Source organism: Corylus avellana, chromosome ca11 (assembly GCF_901000735.1).
Source record: "Corylus avellana chromosome ca11, CavTom2PMs-1.0".
NCBI classification, from domain to species: domain Eukaryota; kingdom Viridiplantae; phylum Streptophyta; class Magnoliopsida; order Fagales; family Betulaceae; genus Corylus; species Corylus avellana.
Window position 1 is genome coordinate 17,932,420 of NC_081551.1, and position 12,583 is coordinate 17,945,002.

General features: G+C 35.4%; 2 protein-coding genes across 8 annotated transcripts; both read right to left on the minus strand.

Annotated features, from left to right (window-relative positions):
• Positions 1 to 2,821: 2,821 nt before the first annotated feature.
• Positions 2,822 to 7,148, minus strand: LOC132166756 (uncharacterized). 7 transcript variants are annotated; one of them, XM_059577638.1, is made up of 5 exons: positions 6,140 to 7,148; positions 4,293 to 4,455; positions 3,653 to 3,738; positions 3,403 to 3,553; positions 2,822 to 3,271 (listed from the first exon to the last, which is right to left on the minus strand). In XM_059577638.1, the coding sequence occupies exons 3-5, from the start codon at positions 3,732 to 3,734 to the stop codon at positions 3,142 to 3,144; spliced, it is 363 nt and encodes a 120-aa protein (XP_059433621.1). In that variant the 5' UTR covers positions 3,735 to 3,738; positions 4,293 to 4,455; positions 6,140 to 7,148; the 3' UTR covers positions 2,822 to 3,141. The 7 variants fall into 7 exon arrangements, with proteins under 7 accessions (XP_059433621.1, XP_059433619.1, XP_059433615.1 ...); XM_059577636.1 differs by having other exon boundaries at positions 3,403 to 3,738; positions 6,464 to 7,147; XM_059577632.1 differs by having other exon boundaries at positions 3,403 to 3,738; positions 6,140 to 7,147.
• A 1,692-nt stretch (positions 7,149 to 8,840) lies between these two features.
• Positions 8,841 to 12,583, minus strand: LOC132166107 (uncharacterized). The gene is made up of 4 exons (XM_059576870.1): positions 12,389 to 12,583; positions 11,969 to 12,169; positions 9,345 to 9,680; positions 8,841 to 9,215 (listed from the first exon to the last, which is right to left on the minus strand). The coding sequence occupies exons 1-4, from the start codon at positions 12,412 to 12,414 to the stop codon at positions 9,161 to 9,163; spliced, it is 618 nt and encodes a 205-aa protein (XP_059432853.1). The 5' UTR covers positions 12,415 to 12,583; the 3' UTR covers positions 8,841 to 9,160.

Here is a 12,583-nt window from a genome sequence, read left to right on the forward strand (position 1 = left end):
CTGTTTCTCCGTCTCTCTTCTCTGTACCATTTCTCAGTTTTTATTTTTATTTTTGATTTCTTTGATGGAGAAACAGAATCTGCAAGGTTTCTATAAAATACAAATATATAATCTGTTTTTTTATTTCAAGATTGAGTTTGATTCTGTTTTCTCAAACTATATTTTTTTTTTTATATAAATAACTTTGTAGCATAATTGCAAAAAAAAAAAAATGCCACATACCTAACGTAATTAAAAAAGAAAAAGAAATTATAGTAAAATTGTTTATGTTTCACAAAAACAAAAAGAATGAAAGCCCTTAATAATATAAATTGTATTTGTATTATAAGGGTATTTTAAGAAATTTGATCACAATATGAGTCTATTCACCCAAATATTGCATTGTACCAAACGAATGAATATGATTAGCTAATCTATTACAGCGTTACAATCAAGCAAAAGAATATGAATGGGTAATCTATTCCATTCTTCTATTTCCAGTAATAGCTAATCATTTTTTCAATGGATTAGACATTTTGCGAACCAAACGAACCCTCAATTGATGAATTGAAAGCTTTTTTCGTATGTATAAAGCACAATGGACATTTGTTGTACAAAGATCTCCGAGAAGTGCCACTTTATGGGTTGAGAGAAAAAAGAGCTGCTAGGCAATTTGATAAAAATGGATTTTTGAGATCTCTCTCGCTCTGTGGATCATAATATATCTTAAATGTCACCCATTTCATTGGTACAAACGGTTCTTTTAAGTACAGCAAGTTTTATGGTTGATATACTGAAGTTTGTCAAAAATTTTGTACATTTAAAAAGTGTCGACCGGTGCCATTTTGGTGAGAAGCAAAGTCCTAATACTCCGATCCAAATAGAGTTCCATCATAATTAGAGTTCCCTTAACATTTCACACATCTGCAATTGTTGAAACAAACACAAAGATAGAAGAAGAAGAGAACTTCCGTAGTTGTTCTTTACCTTTTTAGTGAGTTCCACCATAATTACGCAATTACCCTCAAGACTTTTTTTTTTTTTTTTTTTTTCATCTAATTTAACGGAAATTAGTAATTAAAGATTTAAATTGAAATTTTTTGAAACATTAGAGGGGTACATTGCTAATTTTTAAACTTTGAGATTCAAATTGAAAAACACCTAAAACTTCATGAGGGTAAAGTGAATTTTCTCAAAATATTAAATATTTCAAAATAAAGGATCTGGATCATAAATCTCGAGGGTCGCTGAAACTGAAGTCCGCGAAGACCGATCTGTGATAAGGAGGACACTTGTCGAAAGCTCCAGACTTCACAATCTCAATTTATTATATATATCTTCCCATTTTATTTACACTCCAAATTCCTCACCTTGTTGGCCCAAACAGTATTTGGCTGGGCTTGATTCGCTTGAATACAGTGAAATCAAGTATAAAACATCAAAACACCATCTACCACACCAAAGAATGAAGACACTTTCGTTGCAGCATTTTATAAAACGTTCTCGCTTCATAATAATAAAGCCTCTCTCTAGCTGTAAGAAATCTCCCTAAATGCAGCATCTTCATTAATTTAGATTTACATTTTAAATGTAAATTGTAAATTACTTCTCAAAACAAAGAGAAAAAAAAAAAAAAAAAAAAATCCCTCAAACCGATAATCATTGCACTTGTACCTTAAACCTTAAAATGCTATTTGTGACACTTGTTTCCTCAAACTACTATTTTTTTTTTTTTTAATTGGCACTTTACCTTAAAATAGATGGAAGATGTCACCCGACCCACACGTGTGAATGTTTTATTTAAAATACCAAAAATGCTTTGATTTTAAGAAATTGGATTGCAATTCTAATTCATTAGAATTAAATTATTTAAATTAGCATTAGTTTATTTAATATTAAGATTAGGTTATTAGAATTAGGGTTTATTTGAATTTGAATATTAGAAGTTTAGGTATTATCACTTTAAGCTTAATCTACTTGATAGGGATAAAGTTATGATTAGATAGGATAATAGTTAAGTTGGAATGCAATTCCAATTCAACTAGGATTAGATTATTTAAATTTGTATTAGTTTATTTAATATTAAGATAATGTTATTAGAATTATAGTTTATTTGAATTTGAATCTTAGAACTTTAGGTGTTATCACTTTAAGCTTTATGTATTTCTACTTGAAGATCATAATCAAAGAATGAATTAGACGTACATCTTTGTACAGCCTCAATTGGATTCACTTGTAGTTTGTCTCCAACTCTAATTGGAGTTCATTATCAATACTATTTCCATTTCCACATTCATCCACCAGTCATCCCTTTCATTAGAAATTGCGTATCATATTTATTCTTTAAAAAAAAAATGCAATAAACATTTTTAGAGGCTAGGCCACCCCTTTGGGCGAAACCTCGAAAGGATGATTCGACCATCCAAAAGATGACTTTGCCGGTACCTAAATTAACCCTACAACTCTAAGGTAGTTGGGCCACCCTCTTCAAGAAATACTCACCAAGTACTTATAACCCTTCTGTTTAAGAAAAAAAATTTTGGTCAATCAGAATTAATAGCAAAATTTATAGTACAACGAAAGCTTCATCTGGACTTGAAAATGCTTTAAATGCTAATTTGCTAGCGAGTGTTATATGAAACAATTAAGCACCTTCTCAGCTTCCCTTTTAAATATCTAATCCACGCTGTGAGATACAAAATCAAAAAATCAAAACAAGGAAAATATCCATGTGTTTGTGTGAGGGTAAAATGTATAAGAGACACCCATAATTATATAAGTAGTCTTGTGAGTCACAACAAAGAAAAAAGCGCTGTAAATGACTAGAACAGAATCATAAAAGAGGAGCAACACTGTAATCTGAATTAGGAAATCAAATCCAATCCAAATCCAAATCCAAATCCAATCCCCATAAACCAAATCCAATCTGAATTTAGAACATTGTTTTAGCTTATAGCAAGACAATTAGGAAATGCAAAGCAAATATATAAAATCATGCAGCATGGAGAATCTACGGAAAACCATGGGAGAAGTGATGATTTAAGATTTTGGCGTCCCCAATCCTTTATTAATCCTATTGGGCATCTTGCTTTATGAGCAAAGAATCCTAGTCCTACGGAGATATTTAAACATCTCTTATCTAATAAGAATCCCAAGTCTTCTTTATGGTTCTTCAAGGTCAACTTTGCCCTTCAAGTCTTCCTCCTTCGCAGCATTGTTTCCCACTCCTTCTAGTAAACGGCTACTGCCCCGGCCATAACACTGAGCTACTCGTTTCAATCGGATAATAAACCTGTGAAAATTGAAACCACCACAGCGTAAGTAAACAATGGAATAAGAAAAAAGTGTATATATTAACACAACAAATGAAGTATAAAGAACAATGAAAGGAGATTTATCAAAGGTTGTAGTCTAGGAAAGTACCCAAGCCTCGAGATGAAATGTCCCCTAGTAGGGGTGATGGTGATAGCATGATTCAAGTAGTTCAACTCGAGTTTCTCATTTGCCCTTATATCAGCGGGCAGTATATGGGTTTCACCCATTTCCCTGGAACCTTCAAGGTAAACAAGTACATCTACAGGACGGCCTCGATTACATTCAATGTGAAGATCCTCATAGCACATATACTTGTGGCCACCAGATGGAATTACAAATTCAAACATTAGAAAATTACCAGGATCCCGTCTCACTTCCACTTTCATTGGTCTATCATACACATTTTCAAGCTTAACGTTTCTTGAAAATGACTTGGCCATGGATCTACAACACAATAAATGTAAAATAAGCCAGAAAAGTTACTAGTGACCACTTTTTAAACTTGGAGCTTTCAAAAAAATCATACAATAACTTCAGGCAGTTCAACAAAACAAAAAAAAAAAGTAGTGAGGAAAGAGAAGATCAAGATAATTTCGTAAACATATCCGTTTGGCGCATTTGTAAACCCCATAGAGAAAGATCCTCTCCCACACAAGGAATGGCATAGAAAGAAAGAAGAAAAAAAAAAAACAAAAAACACACTTTGAAAAATAAAGAAAAATAATTTCGTAAACAACGTGGGTGAAATAATTGGAAAAGATGAAGTGGAGAGGATTTAGGATTTGTCCTAACTGGATCCTCTCGGAGAAGGGCCTTTTTTAGGCTAAAAAAAAAAATAACAAAAGACTATGTGGTGTGGGACACAGAATCGTAACCAATTGCAATCATAAAAATGACAAAAACAAAAAAGAGAAGAAGAAAAGAGAGGGATTATAGCTCAATATTAAAAGAAAATGAAGAGAAAAGGTATAAATCAAATGGGGTTACAGTAGGAATACCTGATTGCTGATTCGGTGTTCTTTTCTGAGGAGGTCTTCCTCGAACAGCAATAGAAAACAAGCTCTGAAGGTCGGCAGCAAGGGACTTTGTCGATCGCTCCTCCCTCCCCCAACTGCCCCCTCTCTCTCTCTCTCTCTCTCTGCTCTGAGATTGACAATCACACTGCTATATCCAATATAGATATAGGGAATACGATGTTAGAATTGTTACGTGCTTATACATTTTTAATCATTCAAATGTTGTGTCATTATCATTGATTCACTGTCATATGAGTCTACGACCAGTGACAGAGCCAAGATATGGTGTGAGGACTGAAGAGGGGCAAAATTAAAATGATACAATACAATAGTAAAATACATATTTTTTAATCTCTTTATAATTATATTTAATAAATTTTAATGATGATCAATTACTTAGGTTAAACTATAAAATACAAAAACAGAAATTATGTATAATGATAAAAATTTGAGAGTCATGCATCATTTGTTAATTGTTATACTAAAATTTATATTGAAATAAAACACTATTATCACTCATATACTTCTAGAATTGTAAACTTTCTTCTTTTTCTAGAAGAAGACGGATCTATCCATTCCAAGTGAAATGGATAAGGTCAATTTAGAGAGACAAGCTTGTCTTCTCTCAAATACATTATTCATTTGCACTGTGTTGTTATAGAGGGTGCAGAGTGTTACTTCCAAAGTAAAGAAGCAAAATTTTGATCCATTTGATTCTAGACAAAGTAATGATCACTATCCTATAGAGGTACTCCATGTAAATGAATTGCATGCAGTTGGGTTGATGAAGATGAAGGGAGTCATTAATTCCTTCATTGGCCTAAGAATGGTTATTCCAAGTGTTAGATCCTTATCATATACTCTACTACCAAGGCTATTCTACTCCACATTCTTGCACTCCTAATAAAAGCTATTCATTTTTTCAAATGGAATAGTCATTAACTTTAGTGTTAGCTTCTCCAAGAATCTTATTCCCAATAATCCAAACAAGATCCTTTTTCCCAAAAGAGGCCCAGGCTACCTCTAAATGACCTACCTATTAATACATATTTTCCCTGTTTTCTAAAAATAGGAAATAAACGTAAGATCAATCCTGCATTTATAGTTTTGCATCGGATGTCTTTTTGGGTCTTTTTGTGATGGATGGATGGATTTATAAGAGTAATTTTATTTTTATTTTTATTTTTTACGATGACGGGCCTGTCTAAGGCAAGACCACTTTGTGTACGGTGTACCCACTCTTATCGAGCAAGCCTTGAACCCGTGCAAATTAAAGCGCTTCCAAAAAAATTGTTTGCACAAAAATGGATTTGAACTTTAAAGTTGATTTATAGATGCCATAAGCCAACCCCTTGGGGTTCTAAGACTAATTTAATATATGAGAAGTTAAAGAGCCCATAATCATGAATATTGATCTTCATCATATCCCTCCCTCCCAAAAAGTCTGTGAGGTTCCTCATCAAAGACAACAAGAAAAGAAAGAAAAAGAGTGAGGAAAGAGAAGATCAAGATGTGGAGGTAACTTGGTAAAGAACGTGGTTGAAATACTTATAGTGTTACAGCTGAAAAGGCAATTTCATTTTTTTTTGGATGAATGAGTAATTTCACTAAGATCAAAACACAAACCAAACAACACAGCAACCAAAAAAAAAAGGCAATTTCTAACCAGTGAAGATTCCCATTGGAAGCTCAGCTTCTTCGATAGGAAGCAGCGGGTTCTATCAAATTGCAATCAGAAAAATAACAAAAGCAAAGAAGAAAAGAGAGGGATGATAGTGAAAATGAAGAGATAAGGTATAAATCAACTGGAGTTAAGGCAGGATCAATACCCGTTCGTTTCTGAGGATTGGTGTCAGCAATGGATTTTGCAGTTTCCTTTTTGCCTTTCCCTTTAAAGTGCATGTTTTAGTGGGGAGAAAATCTCCCTGAGTGGCCCCACTCCGTGTCAGCCAAAAAGGAAGAAATTACAAGTTTCAACAGCGTGACGTAGTGTAGTTGAATAATCATTGGGATGACGTCAGCAAAGTCAAAGTCGGTCCCGCCTGCCTCAGATGTTCGGCTAAGAGGCCTATCCGTGGGCTTAGCCAAACCCAAGTCATAAGCAGGCAGCCCATTTAGATTTATATACCCACTGTACAGTCCAAGATTCTAACCTGTTTGAAGAGAAGCCACCGGCGCCGCATCAGATCCGACGCTTGCAGCCCCAGCCACCAGTTCCACATGCAGCCGAGCTATCCAAGCCTACACCACAAACAATTGACCGGAAATGTCCTCCCCTAGGCCTAGAGGCTAGGGGCCAAGGGGGAGCATGCACCAGATTGCATAACGGCAAGAACAAGGGGAAAGAAGAGGGAGGACCACTGGACCAGGCTAGCCGCATGGAGGGTTGAGATAGAGGAAAACAGAAATCAATGGAAAGAAAGCAACAACAAAAGTTGTGAGAAAGGCTTTCCACCTCCACCTTCAAGAAGGTTTGCCGAGAGAGTGAATCTCGAGGAGTCGGTGAGAGTCTGCGAAGACCGATCGATGATAATTGTCAATTGATAAAGGTCTTAAGGAGGAGGTTAGTTGTCAAGGTCCGGATGCCAAGATTCGTTTTATTTACATGTTGGCCCTCCTATCCAATACGTACAGTCCAAAATCCATATAGGCCGAGGTTGTGTAGAGTGAGGCAGGCCCATCCAACCTGTTTTAGGCTCAAATATGATTTGGCTGGGCTTGAATACAGTGTTTTATTTTGTAGAGTTAAAGCCACCGTTAGGAACACCGTCCAAACGGTATGCTGCTTTGAAGATTGAGAGGTTGCCGTTTATTAAGCTGCTTTGAACAAAGGTTTTAAAATAACTAGTTTCGTTCGAACGATGGATTGAACTGTTCGAATGCTGCTTCGCGTGGTTTTTTCTTATTTGGTCTCTTAATTGTTCTAATAAACGATTTTCTAAGAGACTAAAAAACCATAGTGCATTGTGCATTCCTCTCTTACAGTTTTATTTTGATAAACCAAAGACATATATGGTAGAATCATACGACCCTAATCGAAAATACATACATTTGTCTCATATACTATGGAGATGGTGAGAAAATATATATTTTACATCCTAAATGGGCTATAATTGAAGATGCCATTGTTTTTAGTACAAAAGTTCCTATAAAAATTGGAAATCAAGTGGAAGAATTATCCAAAAGTTATGAAAGAACTATCACGATAACAGATAAGTGGGGCGCTTGTCTGGAACAATAGTCGTGTGTCAATTGCAAAAGTTTTATAAGTACGAACATCTTATAATTTCTAATTCATTTTCTAGTTTTTTATTTTATTTTTAAGAAGTTTTTCAAAAGGTTTCCACTTTATCATTAAATTACTTGTTTTGATTGATTTACTGCTTTCTTCATATTTTATATTTTTTGATTTTTGTGTGATTGCTAACTTTTAAATTTCATGTTATTGTTGCATACACCTATTCAACCCTCTTTGGATTCGTTGTTATATTTTTCACTAAGAAAAGCTTCAAATTAAAACAGTAACCTTTTAGCTTATTGCAAGACAATTAGGAAACATAAAGTAAATATATAAATATATGTATATGCATGTATGTATGAAGATTAAAAAGTTTAAAAGCTTTTACGTGGAGGTTTATGCGAAATCCCCAGTGGATGGTGCTCACATTCTGTAATTACTCATATAGCGGTTGATGTCAGCACACTATGCTTCTTAATAGCATTACTCGTATACGTGCATCCTACGTCCTAATGTCATGCAAATTATGCAATCAAAGGTGATAGATGATCCATCTTCGGCTATTGGTTTTGAGAGTTGGATAAAAAGGCAGGAACATCAATATCAGAAATTCATGTGCCTTCTCTTTAATTGTAAAACTTGTTTTATTGTAGAGCCCATTGGGTCTCTCTTCACAAAATTCAGGTCCAGTGTCCTCATACTCAAATTAGAAAAAGAAAAAAAAAATGCTAATATATAAATAAAAAAATAAAAAAAATAAAAAAAAAAATTTAAAAAGAAAAATAGGTAATGAATTCTATCTTAAGGTGCTAATTTTTTTTTTTTTTTTTCTGACAAATTATGGTGCTAATGTTTAAAGATGTGGATTGGATCTGTTAAAAGTGGACATCCATCGATTGATAAAGAGAAAGTGGGTAAGAAGCACAAAGCATTGCCAAGCTTCTACACAATTAAATATAGTTATTATTAGAAAATAACAATTTTCCTTCTCAAGTATTTGAAAGGTTTTTGTCCATTGAAAACTATACCCAGAACATGCATCACTATCGATGATGGAGAATTTATCTAAAATTATGCACCATGGAAAAATCCATAAAACTACCATTATACAACTAGAAATTTTTTCCCCATCAAATTAGTATTTTCTATTTGTGTTCGCAAAAAATATAAGTACTTTTATCTTACATAATTTTATAATGTACACAAATCTTATACCTATATTCTTTGAAAGAGAGGAAAAGTGCCATGTATTAGCCTACAAAAATGTTGATGAATGTTATATCTTAAAAATGCAATTTGATATGAATTTACTAGAGGAGTCATAAAATATGCATATGAGACATCACCATCATGAAGCATGACAAAATCCATGGGCCGAAACAGAAAAAGAAAATGACAAAAACATCATGGATAGCTTTAGCGTCCACATCCACAAACTACAACCCTCAGGCACTTGGACCACCAAACTTTAAAAATGTATCAATTAACAAAAACCAAACCAAAATCTATATATAGTTCATATAACAATGGAAAAGTGAGCAAACAAGGTAAAAACATACAAGTATGTTGTATCGTTTTCATAGAACTTATATCTCCTCCGAATCTTCGGAATCTATTTTCCCAATGACTTGATCTGTTCAGCTACGTGTTTCAATGTGATAATTAACCTGTGAAAGTTGAAACCATAAAAAAGCAAGCAAACAATGATATAAGAAAAAAGTGTATATTAACACAACAAATGAAGTATAGAGAACAAGGAAAGGAAATTGATCAAAGGTTGCAGTCTAGGAAAGTACCCGAGCCTCGAGATGAAATGTCCCCTAGTAGGGGTGATGGTGATAGCACGATTCAAGTAGTTCAACTCGAGTTTCTCATTTGCCCTTATATCAGCTGGCAGTATATAGGTTTCACCCATTTCCCTGGAACCTTCAAGGTACACAAGTACATTCACAGGACGGTCTCGATTACATTCAATGTGAAGATCCTCATAGCGCATATATTTGTAGTCACCAGATGGAATTACAAATTCAAACTCTAGAAAGTTGCCAGGATCCCGTCGCACTTCCACTTTCATTGCTCTACCATACGCATTTTTAAATTTGGTCTTTCGTGAGAAAAACTTGGCCATGGAACTACAACACAATAAATGTAAAATAAGCCAGAAAAGTTACTAGTGACCACTTTTTAAACTATGAGCGTTCAAAGAAATCATACAATAACTTCAGACAGTTCAACAAAACAATAAGAACTTATCAAAGAATAAGGGGTTAATCCATGACCTATGGGTTGCTGATATGTCAGCAATAGCATAGTTGATAACATTGGCCATCTCATTGCTATAAGAGTATAGTGTATAGAAATTTATGCTACAGTTTACTAGCGGACAACCTTATATAGTGAATAGTAAAAGAATCAAGCAACAACAATCTTATAAATTTCTTTTGAGCGTAGTTAGATATGCAGCAAAAATCAATCTTGTCTCCTTAAAATTACTTGAAGCAAATGAAGTACATCCTCGGTTGTAGAACCATTCTGAAAATGCCATAATCATTAAGAGTTACAGCATAAAAGAAAAAAGGTTTAGACATTGTTTCAGATACATTGAAAGTGTATATTAAAAAAACATGTGTCTCTTCCAATTTTGTCCTTGTTATTTAAAAAGTATATACTTCTCACATGCAAAAGGGACCCACAGCATTTTAATCGACTGTGTTGGAGGAGGTTACCTCAACACAATTTGAAAGAAAACTTTGGCCTTTCATCATTAAGAATTACAATGAAAAAAAGGACTTTTGACATTGTTTCAGATACATTAAAAGTGCATACTACACTAGTTACATGTGCTTCTCCCCAACTATACAGTTGAAAAAAACTCTGTATTTCTGAAAAGTAAACAGTAGTCAATAACAAGAATTGAATGAAACACTAGTTACAGCCCATACAACATTTTATGTTATCTTAGTCTCCATTAATGCAAACAATCAAGATTTAGCAAATGGTGCAACTCCAACCAGATTTTCATTTTAAGTATAAATGACTTTCAAAGACAAGCGTCTTCTCTCAAATACATTATTCATTTGTACTGTGTTGTTAGAGGGGTGCAAAGTCTTACATCCAAAGTCAAAGAACAAGCAAAATTTTGATCCATTTGATTCTAAACAAAGTATGATCACTGTCCTATACAGCTACTAAATGTAAATGAATTGGATGCAATTGGGTAGATAGAGAATCAGAAGATGAATGGAATTATATTGTAACAAAATTTCCTAAATCACCCTTGTAATACAATTCTAGTTTGCATTTGAGGGAATTTTTTTTTTCTCCAACCATGTGGTGCCTGTCCCACGAAAATTCATAAAATTTCACAACAAATTTTACATATGGCTTCCATTGTCTGAAATGCCCAAGTTTAAAGTGCTTAATTCTATATTAACAATATGCAAACTAAGATACAAGTGTCTAACAAAAAAATGGAGATACAACATCAAAACAGAAGCAAGATACTTGAATTCATTATACTGTTTTTTGGGTTGTATAACACTCGAATTTATCAAGTGCAACCGTAAACAGAAGGATATTATAAATAAATACACCTTCAAAATCTTCCAATGACTGCAATCCTATGACCATTTGACAGCATCACACACTGCTTACGAGATTGCAGTTAACCTTTACTTCATTCAGTAAAGTCATGTGTACATATTGTTAAAGAGCATAGACCGTGGCAGAAAACATGACTTTTCTGCCCTCCAATAGACACGTTAGCACAAGCACAAAAATTGCCTACAACAAAAACACTGGATTTTGAGCTTCAACGGTGAGAGCGAGACTTGGCTCACCAGACCAACGGGTCGCGACCAGAGACCTGCCGTGGGTCAGCAGACCCACGCGGGTCACGGCCTGAGACCCGTCTTGGGTCAGCAGACCCACGCGGGTCACGGCCAGAGACCCAGCGCCGACGGCTACGCCGTGTGTCTGGCCGCAACCAGACCGCCACCCCCGGTTACGCCGCTGCCCACGCCACCGCCGTTCCACCTTTGCTCCTCTACCGGTAATCTCTCTCCGGCCGATTTATCTGCCTGGGATCCGGTGGGATGGTTTTTTTATCCGGTGAGTTGATAGCAATTTGGTGTTTTATCTGGCGTTTGATCTTATTTTCTTAAGGGGTAGTGTCATCATTTTAATGGAAGGCAGAAAACTCATGTTTTCTGCCTTTGACCGTATAGAAGCAGCTCTCATTGTTAAATTACCACTTCTTCACATATTACGATGCAGAGAACTGAGCATACATATTCACGACGCAGATAAGTAATGCGCATACAAAACAGGTGCTACAAGAAAAAGAATGTGATTTTTCGAAAGGAAGAAGACGATACAGAGAGAGAGAGAGAGAGAGAGAGAGAGAGAGAGAGAGAGAAACCTGGAGGGGATGAAAGCTCGCCTTTTTCTTTTCGCAGTCCCTGGCGCGATCTGTCTGAAACCCCACGTCAGGGTTTTTGAGAGGCGTTCAGTTATTCCCATACGTCTCTCCTTTGGGCTTAGAGGCCCAGCCGTGGCCTTAGCCAAACCCAAGTCATCAGCATGCAGCGCATTGGAATTACCCAGTGCACAGTCAAAGATTCTTAAAAAATTCGATCCCCTTATTATCCCAACTTTGGGAAAAAAAACAAAAAAAATAAAGAAATAAGAAAATTCGAACTTTTTTCTCTCCTCCCATGTTTTTTTTGATTTGTTTAATTTCTCATTTCCTCTTTTCTCTCTCTTTCGTTGTCTTCCAGACTCTCTAGTCTCCCCAAACCCACAAAATTACTGCACTGTCGAATAAAGAGAATGCTCTAACCTGTTTGAACATTGAAGAGAAGCCATTAACTCGTCAACTGAGGAAGCCAGGCCACTCCAGGTTCTCCAACTTCGGCTGTTGTTCGCGGAAGCAGCACCTCCATCCAGATCCACAGCCGCGCTATCCAACACCACAAACAATTGACCAGAAATGGCCTCCCATTCCCATAGGGGCGAAGGGGGGAGCACCAGAATG